General features: G+C 52.1%; 1 protein-coding gene across 2 annotated transcripts in view; it reads right to left on the bottom strand.

Moving 5' to 3' along the window:
• Positions 1–21,775, bottom strand: part of ABCA4 (ATP binding cassette subfamily A member 4) — a 137,859-nt gene that overhangs the window by 72,327 nt on the left and 43,757 nt on the right. For both annotated transcript variants that reach the window (XR_016210884.1, XM_051857469.3), the window contains exons 9-13: positions 21,097–21,236; positions 20,404–20,520; positions 19,521–19,718; positions 450–655; positions 6–182 (exon numbers count right to left, since the gene is read on the bottom strand). Coding sequence is in view for 1 of the 2 variants with exons in the window: in XM_051857469.3 (XP_051713429.3) it covers positions 6–182; positions 450–655; positions 19,521–19,718; positions 20,404–20,520; positions 21,097–21,236 (838 nt within the window). In the remaining variant the exon portion in view is untranslated. The remainder of the gene's footprint in view (positions 1–5; positions 183–449; positions 656–19,520; positions 19,719–20,403; positions 20,521–21,096; positions 21,237–21,775) is intronic.

The raw sequence follows: 21,775 nt of genomic DNA, 5'->3' as shown, positions 1-21,775 counted from the left end.
CTCACGAGTCATCCACGAAGCAGGGGTAAGGCATCTGCTGCAGGTAGATCCCAAGTGGAGCTCCAGCGGGGACCTGGCTCCTTGTGATTCCCTGTTCAACCATGTCCTGCAGATAGGCAAAGCCTCCCCAGATGTACCGCAAATCTTCCACAGGATCAGCCCTGGGGCCAGAATCCCAGTACCTAAGAGGACAGGAGGGAGGAAGGCAGGATGTGAATGGGCATGCACCTTCCCGGTTTATGTCTGTTCCCAATGGTAGCCACACATGACTCCAAAATGGCTTTCCCTCCAAGACTCTACTTGGAGTTTTACAAAAATACCTTATTTTCTCTTATATAACTTGATTTGATTGATTTGTAGGCTGAGTCCAGTCTCAATACTCGCTCTCTGCCAACTGTCATTTCCCACTGCCTTTGGAGAAAGCCAGCGAGTTCTGCCCGGAACATCACCTGTCTTTGATCTTATTGGTTTTCTCCACCACATCAATGTCCATCCGGATCTTGTACTTGATGTGGGGTGGCAGGGAGCTGGTCCAGGGATACATGTCCGGGAACACCACGCCAGCCCAGAACCTGTTCTCCTCCAGCAGAGACAGGGCCCGTTGGGTGAGCTGAACTTCATTGTCGTAGCTTTCAAACTTGTCCAGGACCAAGCACTGCAGATAAGCACAGAGGTTGGGGAGAGATGAGGAGCCCCAGCTGCAAAGATTCAGCTGCCCCAAATGGCAGAGGACAAGAGCTGATCCCCAGGAGACGAGTCAAAGGCAAAGAGACCTATAAACCCGGTGTTTGCTTAACTCCAGAGTCTGGTGTTAATTTTTCAATGTGTCCAGAGGTAGGGGCGCAAGGGGGCTCAGAAATGCTGACTCGCTCTCATCCCTGCAGAGTGAGCGGGGAACCGCACTTTGCAGCTGGCCAGGGCTGTCCAAACATGCGAGTCCTCAAAATGACACAAATACTCAGCGGCTCTCACTCCCCAGCGTGGGGAGGTGAGGGAGTGGGGTCACGTTGGATACAGGCTACTTTGAAGATCAGAAAGCCTGACAATAAAAGAGTTTTAAAGCGAGTGAGAGAGAGAGAGAGAGACATTCCTGGTGTGGAACTTTCCTGGCCCTCTCTGGCTCACGAGAGCGGCCAGTGGAGGGAAGAGCAGGGAGGAAGAAAGCAAACAAGAGCCAGCCAACATGGTTTAGTCAGAGAGCTCATTTCCAGTCACAGTTTTATGACAAGTCATTCTGGAAGAGAAAGAACTTCCCTAATAAGAGAGAGATTCTTGCCTCCTCTGGGAAGAGAAGAAAGCATCACTAACAAAAAAGCCAAACCAAGAGCTCTTTTTCACTTGCATTTGAGGGGGTGTCCACTTGCACAGATGTGTGAACGCGTTTCTATTCTGCTTGTGCGTGTGCCTTCCCTCGACCTCTGCTCCTGCCGGGGGCCAGGGGTACGCGTGTGCCGGTGTTTCTTTCTTTTTTCTTTTTTCGACAGGCAGAGTGGACAGTGAGAGAGAGAGACAGAGAGAAAGGTCTTCCTTTGCCGTTGGTTCACCCTCCCTCCAATGGCCGCCGCGGCCGGCGCACTGCGGCCGGCGTAACGCGTTGATCCGATGGCAGGAGCCAGGTGCTTCTCCTGGTCTCCCATGGGGTGCAGGGCCCAAACACTTGGGCCATCCTCCACTGCACTCCCGGACCACAGCAGAGAGCTGGCCTGGAAGAAGGGCAACCGGGACAGAATCCGGCGCCCCGACCGGGACTAGAACCCAGTGTGCCGGTGCCGCTAGGTGGAGGATTAGCCTAGTGAGCCGCGGCGCCGGCCCGGTGTTTCTTTCTTAGAATGTAACTCACAAGAGGTCAGATGGCCTTGCCTCCGCTCATTGGTTCACCCAATACTGGCAGCCTGCGAGGTGCCAGAGCCTGCTCAGCTCTGGAATACAAGGAAGGAAGAGAAAATCTCTCCCTCAAAGAAACTCAAGGCCTAGTGAGGGAGAGGGCTGGAGTCAACCACCAATCCATGGCCAAAGGAGCAGGTGCGAATGAAAGCAAGCCTCTTGTACTCTGGAGCCCAGTGGAAAGACACAGCTAAGTCTACCAGGGGAGGAAGAGACTCCTGGGTAGAAGAGAGACAAGCAGGAGTTAGCTGAAGGGAGGAAAGAGAAGGGAAACCTAGCTGGGGCACAAGGCGCAGCAGGTGGGATGCCTGGGCCTGCAGGAATGCAGCAGTGCCTGCCATCCTTGGCTGGGCGTTAGAGACAGCTGCACCTGGCCCCACCCTGTATCATCACATCAGAATCTCGAGAGGCAGGGCCAGGGCATCAGCACTTTGTAGCTATCTTCTGGGTCGTGGCAAGGCACAGAGAAGGGAGTAGGGTGGGCAGAGGTGAGTGGTGGAGACCAGACCATTGGTGCTGCTGGACTTAGCAGCATGGTCAACCAAGTAGGGGCCTCAGGGGGTTTGGTGCTGAAAATGGGATTGTGAGCCAACGCTCCAAAGCCAAAAGGGCCACTGCAGGGTTTTAGGCAGGAGTGGGACACACAGGATGAGTGCGATTCTACAAGATCACTAGAGAAGGCAAAAGGGGATGTGGGGAATTGGGCTATTGATGAAATGTAGGCTTCAAGCAACAAACTACTTCAACCAGAGCCTTGGGAGTGGCTGGAACCTCATCTTACTGAGGAGGACCCTGAACTGGGGGAGGAGACGGTCTGAGTCGTCCACACAGGGAGTGGGAGAGTCTGGATCTCTTACCCCTTTCTGACTGCAGGCCCGGGATCCTTGCCCGACGCCAGGAGCCAGGGCACAGCCTGCTGTGCAGGCACAGGGCGGGCCACGTGCTCACAGCCTGCACAAGCAGCAGATCCTTATGGCGCAGCCCCGGAGGCCGGTGGAACCCGCGTGACCCCCCTGCTTGTGTGATTCTACAGCAGTCACTGGCAGAAATGAAGACACAACCACGGCCGGCCCGTGCAGACCCCACTGCGGAGCCAAGGGGCCTGGCGCCGGCACGAGGCGGGTGAAGCATCGCCCTCCCAGGAACCCCTCACTTCCGAATCCCTCCACAGGGACCGGGGTGTGCGTGCGTGCGCGCAGGCCGCTTAGGTGGGAGGGGCTGCAAACCCACACGAGGCTATCCGGCCGCAGCTCCCCACGCACGGTTCTCGGTCTCGTAGGTGGAAGGAAGGAGCTGGCGCCACAGCCGCTGAGGCGAGGGCACGCAGTTATGCAGGAAGAACTGCGGGGCCCAGGCTTAAAGGCCAGCATGCGCAGAAGAGAATCATTCTATCGGGAAACTGGACTGGTATTTCTTCAACAAATAGCAGCGCGTGTAGTCGCACGTCTCAGGGTTAAGGGAGACAGAGAGCTTGCTTTAGTCGGCTGTCTCTCCCAAACAGGCACGGCCCGGCCTGACCCCGGCCAATCCGTAAATCAGATGGACTTAAGCAGGTCACGCCCCAAAGGTTCTCGTGAACTGTTTGTTTCTTCTGGACAGAAATGAAAAGCTGTATTATTTTGTAAACAGGGTTTTGTTTGGTTTGGTGTGGTGGGGATCTAATATCCAACCTCTCCCCACCATCCCAGATCAAGGGCCTGGCTCCAGTGTTTGCCAGGATTCGATCTGATGACACTGCCGTGGGGACAGGAGGCTGCTGGCCTGCTGCTGGGGGCACGGAGGCTTCCAAAGGGAACTGCTTGGCTACGTTACAAAAATCCACATTTGGGACCTGCGCTGTGGTGCAGTGGGTTAGTGCCCTGGCCTGAGGTGACAGCATCCCATTCGGGCGCCAGTTCAAGGCCAGCTGCTCCACTTCTGATCCAGCTCTCTGCTATGGCCCGGGAGGGCAGTGGAGGATGGCCCAAGTCCTTGGGCCCCTGCACCCACGTGGGAGACCTGGAAGAAGCTCCTGGCTTCTGGCTTCGGATGGGTGCAGCTCCGGCCGATGCAGCCGTCTGGAGAGTGAAGATCTCTCTCTCTCTCTCTCTCTGCCTCTCCTTCTCTGTGTAACTCTTTCAGGTAAATAAATAAATCTTTAAAAAAATCCACATTTACATTTGCTTCATGGAAACCTAGATGTTGTACAAAGAGGAGTAATAAGACACTAATCTTGTTTTTATCAGTTAACCAGCTTAGAACTGCAGGCATCGACTTCAGTACTGGCAATGAGTGGATCTGAAATCAAGCTGATCAAAGTTCTCCTTTGTACTTCTTGTTGGGACATACACACAGACAGTTCTGCTAACTTGCTCAGAGTCCTGGGCGTTTGGACACAGTCTTAGAGATCTTGTCTGATGTCCTTGCCTTCCTGGTGAAGAAACTGGGATGAGAGGAGCAAAGGGCCCTGCCCGCTGTCAGCGTAGGTCAGAGGCAGAGGCTGCAGCCTATCTTTCGAGGGGGATGCTGTTCCCGGTGAGCGCCCCGAGAGAGCACCACGTGCCCGCCACAGAGTCGGCACAGCATGCCTGAACGAGCATGACCCAGAGCAGCATCGCCCAGAACAGCTTGCGTCAGTGACGGGGTTGCTCTGTATCTGCCCTGGTCAATATGGCAGTCCGCTCAAGGGTACTTCAAGAAGCTTGTGGGAAAATGGAATTAAAAGGAAAGTTTAGGGGCAAGCTTTCAATGCTGCAGTTAAGTCACCACTTGGGACACTCATATTCTATATTAGAGCACTTGATTTGAAGCCTGGCTTTTTTTTTTTTTTTTTTTTTTTTTTTTTTTTTTTTTTTTGTGACAGGCAGAGTGGACAGCGAGAGAGAGAGAGACAGAGAGAAAGGTCGTCCTTTTCCGTTGGTTCACCCTCCAATGGCCGCCGAGGCCGGCGCATCGCGCTGATCTGAAGCCAGGAGCCAGGTGCTTCTCCTGGTCTCCCATGCAGGTGCAGGGCCCAAGGACTTGGGCCATCCTCCACTGCACTCCCGGGCCACAGCAGAGAGCTGGACTGGAAGAGGGGCAACCGGGACAGAATCCGGCGCCCTGACCCGGACTAGAACACGGTGTGCCGGTGCCGCAAAGTGGAGGATTAGCCTATTGAGCCACAGCGCCGGCTCTCTCATTCTTTTTAAAAGATTTGTTTATTTATTTATTTGAAAGGCAGAATTACAGAGAGGCAGAGACAGAGAGAGTCTTCCATTTGATTGTTCACTCCCCAGTTGGCAGTGATGGCTGGAGCTGTGCCAATCCAAAACCAGGAGCCAGGAGCTTCTTCCGGGTCTCCCATGTGTGTACAGGCCCAAGTGCCTTGGCCATCTTCTACTGCTTTCCCAGGCCACAGCAGAGAGCTGGATAGGAAGAGGAGCAGCCAGGACTCGAACCAGCGCCTATGCCACAGCACCAGCCCCTCCTCTGATTCTGATTCAGCTTCCTGATAATGAGCACCCGAGGTTACAGCAGATGATGGCTCAAGTGCTTGGGTCCCTGCCACCCATGTGGGAGTGCCTGATTGCGGTCTGGGCTCCTGGCTTCAGTCTGGCCCAGCCCTGGCTGTTGTAGACATTTAGGGATTGAACTGTGACTGGAAGATCTCTGTCTCTGCCTGTCAAATAAAATGAAAACAAATGCATTAGCAGCACTGTGGCGTAGTGGGTTAAAGCCCCGGCCTGCAGCGCCTGCATTCTATTTGGGCGTCGCTTTGAGTCCCAGCTGCTCCACTTCCAATCCAGCTTCCTGCTCATCCACCTGGGAAAGCAGTGGAGGATGACCCAAGTCCTTAGACCCCTGCACCCATGTGGGAGACCCAGAAGCACTGGCTCCTGGCTTTGGATTGGCCCATCTCAGGCTGCGGTGGCCAGATGGGGAATGAACCAGCAGATGGAAGACCTCTCTCTGTCTCTACCTCTCTCTGTAACTCTTTCAAATAAACAAAATAAATCTTTAAAAAGAAAAGAAATGCATTAAATTTTTTAAAAGGTAAATTTGTTTTGGTGCAAAAAAAAACCTTAAACCTATGCATAGTTGTTTCATAACATGAATTTTCCATGAACGTTTTGAAGAACTCTCATACACATGGGTTTCAAACCATCTCACATTGAAATCAGCTCATGATTCCATTATTCACAAACTATTTGAAATCCCTTGTATGTGGCTATTGAGCACTTGAAATGTGGCTTAACGTGATGTACTGTGTATGCCCCGGAACAGTACTTTCTTGTATTGGGACCTCAGCAAGTGTTTACTGGGTTGGATTGACTGAAATTTAGGAGTCCCAAATGCTGCAGGGAGGATAGCTTTACCACTGCACGTTTTGAACATGCTCCTGTGTATCCGAGCCACGTGATGACCTAAGAGCAATCTGACAAAAGTGACTTTTTGCTGTGAGAGAGAGAGCTTGAAACAAACAAACAAAAAGCTAATGACAGCAAACACATTTGAATAAGGCGAGTTTCAGAGCTGCAAGCTCCTTCTCTTTGAACTCTCCTTTCTGGGAAGTCTGCGCTGGAATAAAGGGCTGATTTTTCAGTGCTGACCGCTGTGATGACGTGGGCTCCATCCTGGCTGATTTATCAGGCAGCTGATTCATAATCACGCTTCCTGATGCACCCCCCCTCCCCAGCTTGCTACCCTGACAATGAAGAAAAAAACACTTAAAACGTTCCCGAGCATTCACTTCTACCCTGCAGCATCTGACCTGCTTTCAAAGTTGTTCCCTGTCCCTCCTCGTGGGAAGCCATGGAGCCGAATGTTTCAGAGTCACGCAGACCTGCACGCCTGCAGGTCCCCTACTCGCGAAAACAAGGGTGCTCTACCTCGCAGGTTTGTTCTCAGAAACACAGGAGACAGCACGCGGGAAGTACGCACCAAGTCCTCCCTCTAACAGTGAGAGCTGGTGCTCACCGAAGCCCCACTGTGTGCTGCACACTGGTCCAAGGTCTTTACGAACCCCTGGCATCTTCACAGCAGCCATAGATCAGCTACTGAGATCACTCACAAGGCACATGAAGGAAGGCAAACTTCCTCTGCAGAGAGTATGCGCTTTTAACCACTCTACTACGCTAAAAACTCTCCTAAATAACAGGGACTCGGTGAGTACTATTTTTATTACTGCCTTTGCCAAAATATGTTGAAAGTTAACAGCGTCAAAGTGACTTTTAAGCTCCTGCCACGTTACTTTTATTCACAACAGCTGTTTCTGAAGGGAGGCAGTTATTTTCTTTAAACAAAAGGTCTGGGAACACAGCCCATCTTGGGCTGATCCACAGCACCCCATCTGGTTACAACAGTGCTGTGGACAGAAGCCAGAGCCCACGTCCACCTGAGCCACAGGGTTTGTGACCACAGGTCCTCACTCGTGGTGTCTACTAGTTGCTCACTGGCTGTCAGGGAGGGAAAGGTAGGCAGAGGCAGGTCTTACTGAGCTAACCCAGAATGTCTTCCTCACCAAAGCTCCCCGCGCTCAAGGCAGAGCAACGTGGAAGCTGCTTTGGCCATGAGTCAGAGTCCCTGGGTCGTCCTCTGAGGTCTGTCTGAGTCACCGTGCAGCCCTGCATGCTCTCGGGGAGGCCACCTGCCCCACAGCGAATGACCTCATTCCCTCTTGGTTGTTCTGATTCCTCAAGTTAAACTCTTGGCTCATGGGCATACACATGAGGGCGAGTGTGTGTGTGTGTGTGGGTTTGGGAGGCAGCAATGACTGATGTTTGATCTGATAGGCGTGTCAGCTAGGACACAATAGCTTCTGATGAGCCTGAGGCCCTGAAGTCTATCTATAGAGAGCCATCTGGTTTTACACGGAAAGAAACTACAATCCTGAATGCTACAGAAGAAAACAGGGAGAGGGGCCGGCACTGTGGTGTAGAGGGTAAAGCCACTGCCTGTGGTGTGGGCATCCCCTATGGGCACTGGTTCTAGTCTTGGTTGCTCCACTTCCAATCCAGCTCTCTGCTATGGCCTCGGAAAGCAGTAGAAGATGGCCCAAGTCCTTGCGTCCCTGCACCTGCATGAGAGACCCAGAGGAAGCTCCTGGCTCCTGGTTTCAGATTGGCACAGCTCTAGTCATTGTGGCCAATGGGGAAGTGAAACAATGGATGGAAGATATCTCTCTCTCTCTCTCTCTCTGACTCTCCTTCTGTCTTGAAATAAAATAAATAAATCTTAAAAAGAAGACAGGGAGAAAGGAACTGGCCAGCATATGTGGCTCAACATAAATCCAGCACCACTACTGGGAAAAGAATTCAAAGAGCATCTTCAGCAAATGAAAAAAGACAGTGTCTTAGGCCCTTGGAGGCAGATTCTGGGCAAAGACTACAGCCAGAGTTGAGAGCTTCAATGAGAACCATTACCGTGCTCTCTGCCAGCCAACAGCACTAAAGCAACACACGAGGTATCCCAGCCCCGTTCAGTTCCCCACCGCTGCAACCAGACCTGTGCGGCAGGGCCACCTCTGCTGGAAGTCCACACCATCCTACAGCTCAGGAAGTGGTTCGTTCTGGCGGAAGAGGGGTCAAGGGCCCTGGAGAACGCAGCCATCTGTTGACACAGCTAAAGCAAGCGCCACCTTGGGAGGAGAAGCCATAGCGACAGCAGGCTTCCTTCTCCAACTGTGATCTCTCTGTGTCCAACCCAAACACGGTGAGTAATAGAGACATTAAATTATCTCTCAGGTGGGACATGATGTCCAGTGGAGACCAAGAAATAAAGAAAATCTGTGTTTTTGTTGGAACTCGATAAGCACAGGGGGCTGGCACCCTGTGCGGATGCCGTGGCACAAGCAGGCGTGTTTTGATTAGTACACCTGGGTTGGGACAGGGATAAGGCCTTCCAGGAGCGGGTAGGGCGGCCCCTCGTTCCATGATCTTGCCTCTCTCGCGCATCTTTAACTTTCGAACTCAGGCTGAGAATAGAGCGGCTGGGGAATGCCAGGGGAGGCTTCCAGCGGTCCTGCCCGTGTTAATACAGACACCTGGGGTTACTTTTGAAAAGTGCCAGCAAACGTGGGCACTCATCCCAGAATGAATTTCCTGGCCGATGGAAGCTGTAACATTTACGATTTATTTCCCACTACATGGAAAATGCCACTGGATAGAATAGCCCTGGGCTGCTTGGGTTGGTTGGGATGGTGAGGTAGAGGCCAGAGGCACTGCAGTAAATTTTGTCATGCACGTTGGGCCTGGTGAACAGGCATCTGAAACATTCACCCACAGAGCGCAAGGAAACACGCCTGGCTGGAAAACAAAGCGACAGGAAGTGCACAGCTGTTTAAAAAATGTGTGTTTCTAAAATAAATAAATTAAATGCAAGAATGAAACAAGTTAAAAGGTCAAGTTGGAGTACAAAGATGCTGGCTGGAGCTGGTCACCCAGGCCATCATCTCCCGGCTGACAGGTGGTGGGCCCTTCAGCTCTCAAAGTTTCTGTTTTCTCAAAGTTTTTTTTTTTTTTTTTTTTTTTTTTTTTTTAAGGATTTATTTATTTGAAAGGCAGAGTTAGAGAGAGTGAGAGACAGAAAGAAAGAGAGAGAGAGAGAGAGAGAGAGAACAAGCAGGCTTCCATCTTGCCAGTTCACTCCCCAAAAGATCACAATGGCCAGGGCTAGGCCAGGCTGAAGCCAGGAGCCAGGAACTCCATCTAGGCCTCCCATGTGGCTGCAGGGGACCGAAGACTTGAGTCATCCTCTGCTGCTTTCCCAAGCGCATTAGCAGGGAAGGGAGCAGGATTGGAAGTGGAGCTGCCGGGACTTGAACTGGTATCCATGTGAGATACTGTCATTCAAGGCAGCGGCTTAATCTACTGCACCACAACATTGGCCCCTCAAAGTTTCTTATGTAATGGTTCCACCAACTCCAGGAGGTGGATGCTCCTCTATTCAAAACATTCAAGAGTCCCCAGAACTGGGCACCGAACAATCAGACCACATTCCAGTCAGGAACAGCTAGAACGGCCGGCTCAGCCACACCCTTTTTTATTTTTTATTTTATTTTTTTTTGACAGGCAGAGTGGACAGTGAGAGAGAGAGAGAGAAAAGTCTTCCTTTACCGTTGGTTCACCCTCCAATGGCTGCCGCGGCCGGCGCACCGCGCTGATCCGATGGCAGGAGCCAGGAGCCAGGTGCTTTTCCTGGTCTCCCATGGGGTGCAGGGCCCAAGCACCTGGGCCATCCTCCACTGCACTCCCTGGCCACAGCAGAGGGCTGGCCTGGAAGAGGGGCAACCGGGACAGAATCCGGCGCCCAACCCAGTGTGCTGGTGCTGCAGGCGGAAGATAAGCCTAGTAAGCCGCGGCGCCGGCCCTCAGCCACACCCTTGATAGCGCCTCTGCGAGCAGGGGTCATGCTCCTGTTTCAGGCAGTGGGACAGGGATGTGGGCCTGGCCACAGAGCCCATACACAGGGGCTGGAGAGGGTGTCCTGTCACCCACAGGCTGCAGCGTCCACGAGCCACACTGCCCTGCCACTACAGCCCCGGCTCTGCCCGGAACAGCTGCCTCTCTTGAACTTGTCCCACAGGTTCCCAGCTCTGCACTTGGCCGGGCTCTTCCTTCTGTCCGAAACAGACACTCCGCCTTTCTGAGATGGCAGTGCTGACCTTAAGACCCACACGAATGTTATTTTCAGTTTTAGTTTGGCATTGATGACTGTCTACTTTGTGCTGCTGAGCTTGTCGGGAAGTGAATAAAATAAACAGGACAGTCCTGAGGTCCCGAGGGGCTCAGGCTTGCGGAGATGGGGAGGCAGAGGAGCTGAGGAGGATCCAGAGCTCCGTGGAAGCCGAGGAGTGCATAAGTGCAGGCTGGAACCGCAGGGGCGTGGGGCCAGGAAGGGGAAGGCTCAACTTCCCCCGGGTGGGAGCCTGAGGCAGAAACACAGACCGTGGCGGGGTTGTGAAGAGGTGAGGCTGGAAGGGACGTGGTTCCCGAGTCAGGAGGAGCTGCTGGCGAGCCTGGGTCTCAGGAAGCTCTCGCTGCAGGCCCCGTGGGAGCTGTGCAGGGGAGAGTGGAGGAGGCCAGGCAAGCAGCTGGGAAGACGGCAGAGGCCCTGCACAGGGAGGCAGAGGCACAAACGCGTGTGGACAGAACTCAGGGCATAATGGACAGCACTTGGAAGATGGATGATGGCTGATGTTTTGAATTTGGGTTTGTGCCACCTGTTTCTACCCCATCGTGTCCAACCTATCAACCCACCCCGTGAGGTTGCACGGCTGTGGCCTTACTGAAGCCCTGCCACGGTCCCCATAGAGCATGAGCTTCTAGGCGGAGGGGATGAGCGCACTTGTGGGGTAGTGCGTGGTTCAGGGCGTGCAAGTGCCTGAGGGACTGAATGACCTCCAATCTGTCTGGTTTTCTCCCCTCATCCAGTTACTTTCAAGCAGAGAAGACCCCCCTCTCCCCCATAATAGTGCCTATTATCCTGAATATTGCAAAATAATTGCTGTCTTCATCGGGCTCATTACGTAATTTATCCAAACAATGCTCACGGAGCCCCCTGTTAACGTGCCCTCATCCCAGGAGAGCTTTCTTGTTGGAGCCAGGCGGATCCGCATTAGCGCTCTGGCCCCCCTACCCACCAGCTGTGGAACATTGGGCAATCGGCCTCTTTGAGGCTGTGCTTTGAATTCTCTAAAATGACAGCAATTATGCCCACCGGGCAGGCAGTGAGGAGTGCGGCATGAGGTGGCATGCAGAAATGCCCAAGACGGTGTCTGACTCACGGCATGCTCTCCACCTGCCCCGTCCCTCCATCCGCGACCCCGGCACCCCCCTGCCTGCGTTCTCCTTCCTCAGCCCAGTTCTGAGTCTCTGAGAGACCGGAGGCTGCGACCCATTAGTTGCCTAGGGTTTAGTTCGTGGCCCTTGAAATACTACTTCTCCCCTGTGCAGACTTCTATACTCCTCTGAACTCCCCTGATTTCTCGCTAGCCTCCCAATGCTTGTTTAGTCAGTTAAGAGCAGGGCAGCTGACCACTGCTGAATCTCAAGCGCCTCCTGTGACCAGCGGCTTTATCTTCCTAACCTTAGTCTCACTTTGGCCAGCCTGAAAAATGCACTGTGTGGGCACCTTCCAGTTGGACCGTGGTGGCATGTGGCCAGCAGTGTGCATGGGACAGAGGAAAAAAGGTCCCCGGACTCCAGCTCCTGAGGCTCATGAACAAGAGAGTCCCCACGCAGAGAAGACAGTGCGCAGACACACTGCTGTGGTGCCGGCAGGAGAGCGGGGAATGAATGCATGACTTTTTTTTTTTCAAGACTTAGAGAAAGGCAGTTGCACAGCTAAAGTACAATTATATGCCTTGATCGGAAGCATTTTTCAAATTAAAATTTGGCTGGATACAGCTTCCTGATATGAAATTCAAGACCTGAAATGCAAATATATTATGAAACTAAAACACACTGTGAACTCCAGACAGCATTTCACCCGGGCCAGGCCTAATCTTTGGCTACACGAAGAAATCAAAGGGGAAGAGTGTGCATGTTTGTTTCCATGCAAGTGTAATCAGAGAAATAAGTGTTTAAGTTTTCTAATCGTGCTTTTCTCCACAAGCGAAATCTGTGTGAAAACAGACATTCCAGCTTAAGGTGTTGACCTGGGAGGGTGCTTCAAAAAAGTGCGTGGAAAATGAAATTAAACATTTCTTTTGGTCCAAAAAAATCCTGAAATCAGTGCCTAGTTTTTTCCATAATGCACATTCCCAAGGACTTCAGAAGACCCTCTAGATATGATTTTAATTTTTTTCTGCACCAAAAATAATTTATCTTTCAATTCCAGTTTTCCACACACTTCTGGAAGAGCCCAGGTGTATGAGGTCTCATTCGCCCTCCACCTCCTCAGCTCTGGAGAAGGGACCGAGCAGAGAGGAGACAGTCTGAGGACAAGAAGGTCCTGAACCACTGTGGCCGTCCAGGGGTCGCCGGAGCCACGCCCCTGGGCCTGAGGAGGGGCCGAGGCCGTCCTGACTCTGAGCCAGTTCACCAAGGCTTTCCTCTCCCTGGCAGATGTTTACAGCGACCTGGAGCCTGAGGAAAAGGGCACATTCCTCACATGGTCTGCGGTCAGGGCTGGCGGTCCGTGCCGTCACAGCATCGGCTGCCGCACACGGGCGTCCCCATGTCCCACCTGGCGCGCTCCCGTCTCACCCTCTCACCCCACCTGTGAGACAAGCAGTCGAGGGTGGAGAAGTCATTCAGTGCGTGGATGTGCCCGGTGCTCTGTGCACTTCTCTCATTCTGCCCTCAACCACCCTAGGAGCTCCCTGGCACCGCCGAGCTTGAGAGGGACTAAGTGGCTTTCCAAGAGTGACACGCAGCTCATAGGAAACAGAGATCCCAGCCCAGTCGTCCTCACAGGACAGGTGGGGTGGCCTGACACGCCACAGTGATGCCACAGAATGGGGTACCCCCTAGGTCACTCCATGGGATGTTCAGAAACTAGGGTGGAAGGAATGGTTTTAAGCCCTGGTCCTGATACAGGCTAGGCAGGGAGTCAGGAACAAAGGAGCTGAGAGCCTTCCAGCAGTTTCTGGGTCAGCAGCCACACCCCCACCCCAGCTCCACCCCCTTCCATGCAAATTCAGCACACCACGTTCCCATGATGCACCCAAGCCTCCATCATGGAGAAGACGTCATGATGACTGTGTGTATCTGAGCTCCACGTGGAGAGACCACACAAACCTTCCCAGAAGTTATCACGGGCACAGAATCCTGCTCAAACTCCACCCCGTCTGTACAGTCAATCTGGGCACCACCCCTCACACGATAAAGGGGGCCCTGAACTGGGGAGGGACGCGTCTCTCTCCTCATGGAGCTGCCCACATTCATGTCTGAATGTGTACTCACTGCCCCTCTACATAAACCCAGCTCCCACTCCTGACCTTTGTGTCTCTGCTTTGAATTCTTATCTCACACCGAGGTGAGAACCTGGAATAAATACAGTGGTGGGAACACATCTGTACCGCTCTAACTGGACAGAACCCACTGGATCCCTCTCATCTCCTGTAGGGACTAAAGACATAAAGATTTTCTCTTAACTCTCAGAGCTGCTCCTATTTTTCAGTCTCACAACTGAACGTCACATTGGCCTGGTAGACATAGTTTTTAACTTAAGGCATATTTTTGCTGAATTTTCCTTAAATGATTTCTTTTTCTTCTCTGGAAAGGCAGTGGGGTAGGCACAGAGGCAGGCCAAAGGGAAGTTTCTAAACCTCTTTAAAACAAGCCCTACTATCACAACAGAGCCCTAACCCTAGGCCAGCTTTCAGCATGGCTGCTCTGTCTTAGAGAGACTTTTTGCAGCATCAGAGAAGGGTATGAGGGGCCGGCACTGTGGCTTAGTGGGCTAAGCCTCCGCCTATGGCACCAGAATTCCTTATTGGTGCCGGTTCAAGTCCTGGCTGCTCCTCTTCTGATCCAGCTCTCTGCTATGGCCTGGGAAAGCAGTAGAAGATGGCCCAAGTGCTTGGGCCCCTGCACCCGTGTGGGAGACCTGGAAGAAGCTCCTGACTTCTGGTTTTGGATCGGCTCAGCTCTGGCCATTGCAGCCATCTGTGGAGTGAACCAGCAAATGAAAGACCTTTCTGTCTGTCTTTCCCTCTCTCTGTAACTCTACCTCTCAAATAAATAAATAAAATCTTAAAAAGAGAGAGAGAGAGAAAATGACATGCATGCATGGCCTGTGTGCCCCTGAGAGGCCTTCAGGGAGGATTTCCAAGGCTCTTCCAGACTTTCCCAAACACAAGGACGAAAGCAGAAAAATCCAGGACATTTTGCTTCTTCCTGGCTGCACACTAGCCCTGCTCTCCCCTCCCTTCAGCTCATTGTTCCCCTGCTTTCTCCCCTTCCTCCGCCCCACAGGGCAGAAACCCCATCATCACACCTGCTTCAGCCACCATCCAAACTCGTAGGGGTGGCCCTTGACCTGTGGCCCTGGAGAGGTCCTGGTGGCCTCAGTGGGCTGTGATTGGCAACCTCAGCCGCTCACCAGCTGGGTGACAGGGAGGTACCAGGCCGCTCCTCCACCTCAGCAGTTACTTCGTTTGTACTTTGTCAGAAAGTTAATATTTGTTAAGTGCTTACGATATGCCTGTGCTTTGCATGAAGTAGCACCTCCGACTCTCACAACAGCCCTATTAGGTTAAGTACTATTATCACCAAACCCATTTTCACAGATGTGGAAATGGAAGCATAATGAACAGAGAGTTGAGCCCAGGGAAGTCTCCTTCAAGACACTGAGGTCTTGACCATGTAGGCAATTAATACATGCTAAGTATCTGTCGGATACCTGGTGCTGTACTATCCACAAACTACATGGAAATAATAATCCTTCAAGAAAACAATACCTTTATATCAAGATACGCAAATGGTATGTCCAACCAACAAACACAGGAAGCATCCTTAGAGCGTTTCACACAAACATTATGAGAAGCACCGAGGTCCATTGTGCAAGAACAGGACGAGAGCCGTTCTCCTTCGGCCACGCCCCTCTCCTGGGTGGGTGGTGGTGGTGGGCCTGGCTGGGGCTGTGGGCTTGGCAGGTGGAAGGACCATGACAGGAGGGCCATGTCAACTGAGCTGCTAAGGGAATTCCCAGGCCCTGCAAATCTAAGAGTTCTAGGAGTCTAGAGATGTCCAGGCCTGTTTCTTAGAGATTCTGAGCCCGGCTGCTGCCTAGGAAGGGGTTTTGTAAGAAGCACTCTGGTCCTTCTTGTCTTCAGACAAGTTGGGAATCACTTCATGGCCATCCGAGCTTTGGTGTTGCTGTCACACCTGGTGCCTTGGGAGTCTGTGCTGCCACTTCCAAGGTTCTGGGGCAGGGGGTGGGGGGACAACATGCTCTGGAGAGATTCTGGTGGCACCTGGGCAGCACACAGCCCTGAAGGGCACCTGGTAACAGACGGAGCCAAGCTTTTGCCCAGTGGTTAGCCTGGGACAGGGATGGCTCACCCCAGGGATTCTCATCCTGTTCCTCCTCTTGTTGCTAGGAGCGTCTTCTACCTTCTGATGGTTCCAGATGACACCAGGAGGCCCAGGTGGGTGTGAGCAGCCCTGACCGAGACATTCCCTGGGTAAGGAGTTGAGAATTTGAACATGACCAAGACTTGCTCCCTGACACTCAGTGGCCCCAGTTTGGCCGTTCAGTCAGAGCTGGACACCTTGACACCTTGGAGAGATGTGGAGAGAGGGCCAGGAAGTCGGACATGAATGGCCTAACCTATGGCAAACCGGAAGCGACCTTTGCAGACTGAGACTCAAAGAAAGAGTGAGTAGAAAACAGACGGGAAAGGAAAAGTCATTTCAGGCTTTAGCGGACGTGAGTTTCACCACCTTGTGTTTTTTCTCTCTGAGAAACGCCCTCCCCTCCTTCACCGCGATCCAACTCATTCTCATGCTCCCCGTGCTGAGTAGAGAGGGATCTTCAAAAAGGTCATGAAAATCTGTAGTACGAAAAAAACTATGGGCGGATATCAAACACATTTTTTGCAGCAAAATGAAGTTATGTCTCAATTCCATTTTCCCTGCGCTTGTAAGATCTGTCGTGACTCAGAGTATGCAACCCCCTGAGGTACTCGGTGCTAGGAACTACATCAGTCAACATTTTTTCTCTGTCAGTAAAAAGGCTTGTGAGCACCAGAGCTGTTTAATCAATGGGCAGAAATCAGCATTGCTGAGGGTGAGATCATAAGAGGTCATGGGGTACTTGAGGGTGTGAAAGGCCGGGGGCCAAGATGGATGAGTGGGCATTGCTGGGAAGGCGGGTGGGAAGACTTCGAAGGGGGCTGTATTCTTTGAGGGTTGAGTCACTGAGGTTTTAAATGTGGAGTGATGCAAGCAGATGTGTATTAGGAATGTTAACTCTGGTATCAGTGTGAAAAAATGCCTGTGCCAACAGAGACGGAACCCTGGAATCCAGGGAGGAGCCCCTAGGACCGGCTGGTGCGAGATGACAGGGCCTCTAGTCCTCTGAGAGCCTGGGGAAGCAAGAGGCAGGGCGGAGGGGCATTGTGGGGGAGGGGGAGACACAGCCCAGTGACTGGACACGGCAGGGGTAGCAGAGAGGTCAGGAGGGCAGCTCTGAACTCAGGCACACCCAGATCTGGATCCTGTTTGCTAGTCCCAAAGCCTGTGGCACGAGGTCTTTGGTGAGTCTCAGTTTTGCATCTATAAACTAGCCATTCTCATGTATCCTCCATGGAGGTGTGAGAACTGAATGAAGCTAATGGGAAAACGCAAATCAAAGCCACAATGAGATATCATCTCACTCCAGTTGGAAAAGCTATCATCAAAAAGACAAACAAACAAAGCTGGTGAGGATGTGGGGAAAGGGGAACTCTCATCCACTGCTAGTGGGAATGTGAGTTATCACAGCCATTGTGGAAAACAGCCTGAAGCTTCTATCTGATCCAGCCATCCCACCACTGAGTATACACCCAGAGGAACTGAAGCCAGCATTTCAGAGAGACATCTGCACTCACGTGCGTCCTAACAATAGCCAAAATATGGAATCAGTTTAGGTGTGTACCCTCGATGGATGAGTGGATAAATTGACCCCCCCCCACACACACATTGGAATATTATTCAGCCATTAAAGAATGAGATTCAGGTGTTGGCACTATGGCACGGTAGGTTAAGCCTCTGCCTGCAGCGCCAGCATCCCACATGGGTGCCGGTTTGTATCCTGGCTGCTCCTCTTCTGATCCCGCTCTCTGCTTATGACCTGGGAAAGCAGTGGAAGATGGCCCAAGTGCTTGGGCCCCTGTACACGTGTGGGAGACTCAGAAGAAGCTCCTGGCTCTTGGCTTCCACCTGGCCCAGCCCTGGCCATTGTGGCCATTTGGGGAGTGAACTAGCAGATGGAAGATCTCTCTCTCTCTGTCTCTCCCTCTCTCTGTAACTCTGCCTCTCAAATAAATAAATAAATCTTAAAAAAAAAAAAAAAAGAATGAGAACACAGAAACATGGATGGTGGACATTGTTTTAAGTTAAATAAATCAGGCATAGAAAATCAGTCAATCCATGTTCTCCCACATTTGTGGAAATTAAAAAGTGGTCGCAAAGAAGGGGAGGATAGAATTGTGGCTGTCAGAACCTAGGAAGGGTATAGGGCTGAGAGGGATGGAAAGTGGTTGGTTAACGGGTACAGGGGTCAAGTCCGATAGCAGGATAACTATGGCTGGCAGCAATTAGTTGACTATTTCAAAAAGAGTAGAAAGGATTTTGAATGTTCCCATGACAAAAAAAAATTAATGTGTGAGTTAGTAGATATGCCAATTACCCTGGTCTGATCATGACACATGGTATACATATATTAAAATGCACACGGTACCCCATAAATATGCATAATTACTCTGTCAATTAAAATAAAATATATTAAAAATAAAAATGAAATAAATGAAGGTAACATACATGAAAGTACTTAGCACAGTGTTGACACCAAGAACCACTCAGTAAATGAGAGTGATAGCTGTTTGTATGAAGGGCAAAGAAAGAAAACCAAGGATGACCCTAAATTCCCTAGCTTGGGAATGGGTGTTGGGCCTGAGGTTTAGATGCTGCTTTGGTGGTCGGAATTCCCTATGAGCGTGCCTAGGTGCCGGTCCTGGCTTGCTCCTGATTCCAGCTTCTGCCTAATGCACACCCTGGGAGGCAGCAGGTGATCCCTCAACTACTTGGATCCCTCCCATCCATAATGGGAGACCCAGATGGAGTTCTTGGCTCTTGATTTTGGCCTGGCCCAGCCCCGGCTATTGTGGGCATTTGGAAAGTGAACCAGTTAATGGGAGATCTGTCTTTCTCTGTCTCTCTCTCTCTGCCTTCCGAATAAAAACAAATTAAAAAAAATTTTCCAAGCTTGAGAATTTGGACAAATGCTGATGCTTTTGATCAGGACAAGAAATGCAGGAGGACGGGTTTTACAGGGAGGGAGAACGCACGTTTAGTGTTTGGACATGTTGACTCTGAAGAGAACTCATGTGTGGGAGCCTCCAGCAACATGGAGGTTGATGGGCCCTGGCCAGTAGGTGGGCACTGAGGTAGTGGCAAACAGGAGAGGTTTTAGGACAGTGATGATTCTCTCAGGGATCCACAAGGGAGGAGGCAAGGGCAGCTGGCAGCAGGAAGTGTGGCGAGATCACGCTGTTAGAGAAGATGCCTGTCTGGGGACTGGGGGAATTTTTTTTTATTATTTGACAGGTAGAGTTATAGACAGTGACAGAGAGACAGAGAGAAAGGTCTTCCTTCCATTGGTTCACTCCCCAAATGGCCGCCATGGCCAGTGCTGCGCTGATCCAAAGCCAGGAGCCAGGTGCTTCCTCCTGGTCTCCCACGCGGGTACAGGGCCCAAGCACTTGGGCCATCCTCCACTGCCTTTCCGGGCCACAGCAGAGAGCTGGACTGGAAGAGGAGCAACTGGGACTAGAATCTGGTGCCCATATAGGATGCTGGTGCCGCAGGCGGAGGATTAACCAAGTCAGCCACTGCGCTGGCCCCTGAATTCTTGCTTCTTCACTGGGAAAATGAAAACTTCAACTTGAGACCACTTGCTAAGGGATCTGGCCACACCCACGGGGCCATTTCCAAGGGGTCCTCTGTGGACTCCTTGCCGCCCCTTACCTCCAGGTATTGGTGCACCAGGTGTAGTGTGCGATCAGTGACGTTGAACAGGTCCCTCCAGTTGAAGTTGGCCGTGTCGTCGGCCTGGCTCTCTTGAGGACCGTTATGCAGGAAGTTCAGCAGGGCTTCAACAGCAAGGCCTTCCTCACCAAGCTGCCTGTCCAGAAAACCTTTCACCGCTGGGTTCCTCAGGGTATTCTTGGGAAGGAGGAAACAGTCCCAGCTTAGAATCCCACATGACCTTTGGTCTCATTCTTAGCCATTTCCAATCTTCAAGGGCGAGGGTTACAGACTCTAAACCTCCCTAAACAGCTGGCAGCTTTTCTTCCACCAAACGCATACCTATTTCTATCCCTATTGCCCCAACAGATGGATCTCTATAACAGAGGGAAGGTGTGTGGAGGGTGGGGGAGGGGCAGGCGTGGGGCACTAACACGGTGTATAGGGGACTTTTCCTTGTGTAATTTTTGTTCTCTTGTCATTATCCCTGCTTTCTGAGGCTCTGGTGTTGGCACTGCAAAGCTGCATATGAGCCCAGAGAGGCACATTCAACCATCTTGGAAGTTCCAGAGCCAGCCCTTTGGGGGACAGTCTCCTTGGAATCTGAGCCCCTATGTGAATTCATAAAAGCAGGCACCCCAGGAAGCCACTGGAGCTGCGGCAGCTTTTAGCTCTCCTCCACCATTTACGAAAGATGCTTCCCTCCCAAAGCTGGGGGCTCCACTTGGTCACGGTGTCCACATTCAGAACTAGTGCCTTTGGCCCTGCTGGTTATATGTTGACTGAACCACAGCAGTGATCGGCCCTTTCAAGGGAAAGGGAAACAAGTGGAGCCTCCCCAGCCTGTGTCCCCCTCTCCCTGGCCCTGCCATGCCCTCCGTACCCTGATCATGTGCATCTGTGGGCTCTTGTCAAAGAAGTACCAGATCTGGGGCCCTATTTCTTCCCAGGCTTTCACCAGATTCCTAAGGCGCTCCAGCTCTTCAAAAGTCGAGTTGGCCTGAGACCACGAGACAGAGACAGAGGCAAGAAGGAAGAGAATAAAGTGAGGAAGGGTCTTTGGCTGTGTCTTTCCTGTTCTACCTCTAACCCCACCCCACCCTGCCCCCCAAACCCTTCAAGCTCAGGAAAGGCTTCTCAAGGACATGTGAGATATTTTGCAGAACCACCTACCATTCCCCATATTGACGACACTACTGTCCCAGAGCCTCACGAAGACTAGATTTGGAGAAATACTCCTCCCCCTTCCTGTCTGTCTTTGCTCTGGGGGAGTAGGGATGCAGAGACGCACGATCCCTTCCAGGAGGGGTATAACTCAAGCAGAGGGAAAGAACCCTCACTGTCAGCCGCGGTGGAGAGGGGAGGGCCCAGGCAGGGGCAGTGGGGCCAAGCATTCCATTAATGGCCGGGGGTGGGAGGCTGGAAGTCCACTAAGCAAAGAGCAATCAGGAGACGGGCTGCCAGGAGGGTGCACACGTGCCTGTGCCTGCACACACACACACACACACACACTCATGCACCACGCATCCTTCTTGGAGGTCTGAGGCGGAAGCCACGAGGCTGGCTGGGATCTTACATTCTTCAGTATCCTTCGTGTTGCAGGGGAATTGGGAGTAAAGAGGATTTTTCCCATCAGCAGAGGCTTTGCGGCCCTCCAGGCTATTTTGGTTAGAGGGCTGGACTCCAGGTTCTGGATCAACGCGTTACAAAAGGGTGCTGGCAAGAAAGAAGGGACAGGTTTCATGGGAGCCCCTCTTCCCTCTTCCCCATGGCGGAGGTAGCTGAGCAAAGTGATTAGTAGAGCCAGATCACATGTCCCATCCCACCCCACGCTGGGGAGTTGGCCAGTCACCCGAGTTAACAGGCTCAGCCCCAGCCATGGGCGAGCTCATCGTTAGTAACAAAACGCCACCGTGCCTCTGGATCATGACCTCCTCAGAGAAATAAAGGAAGGGGCTTGCCCTGTGGGTTAGGCTGCTTTAGAACAGGGAGGCTGAGAAGGCCGCTTGCCATTATTGCAAGGGACAGAGGCCATTCTCAGATGAAAGGAACTGAGTGGCTAAACAGCCCCCCCCCCCCCCCCCCCCCCCCCCCGCCAAGCTCAGCTTTAGCCTCGCAATTTCCCTTCAATTAGCTGCTTAACTTCTTTGTTGTGTGTAGCTGTCTCCGGGCCCCACAACTTCTGGTGTGTCCCTTGCTGCCTCTTTTCAATTTTTAACTAGAAGGCCACTCGCTTGCTTTTCCTTCCCCACCCC

This window comes from Oryctolagus cuniculus, chromosome 7 (assembly GCF_051225735.1).
Source record: "Oryctolagus cuniculus isolate XC-2025 breed Fujian yellow rabbit chromosome 7, ASM5122573v1, whole genome shotgun sequence".
Lineage (NCBI taxonomy): Eukaryota > Metazoa > Chordata > Mammalia > Lagomorpha > Leporidae > Oryctolagus > Oryctolagus cuniculus.
Note: the sequence above shows the minus strand (reverse complement) of the source record. Positions and strands in the feature narration are given on the sequence as shown.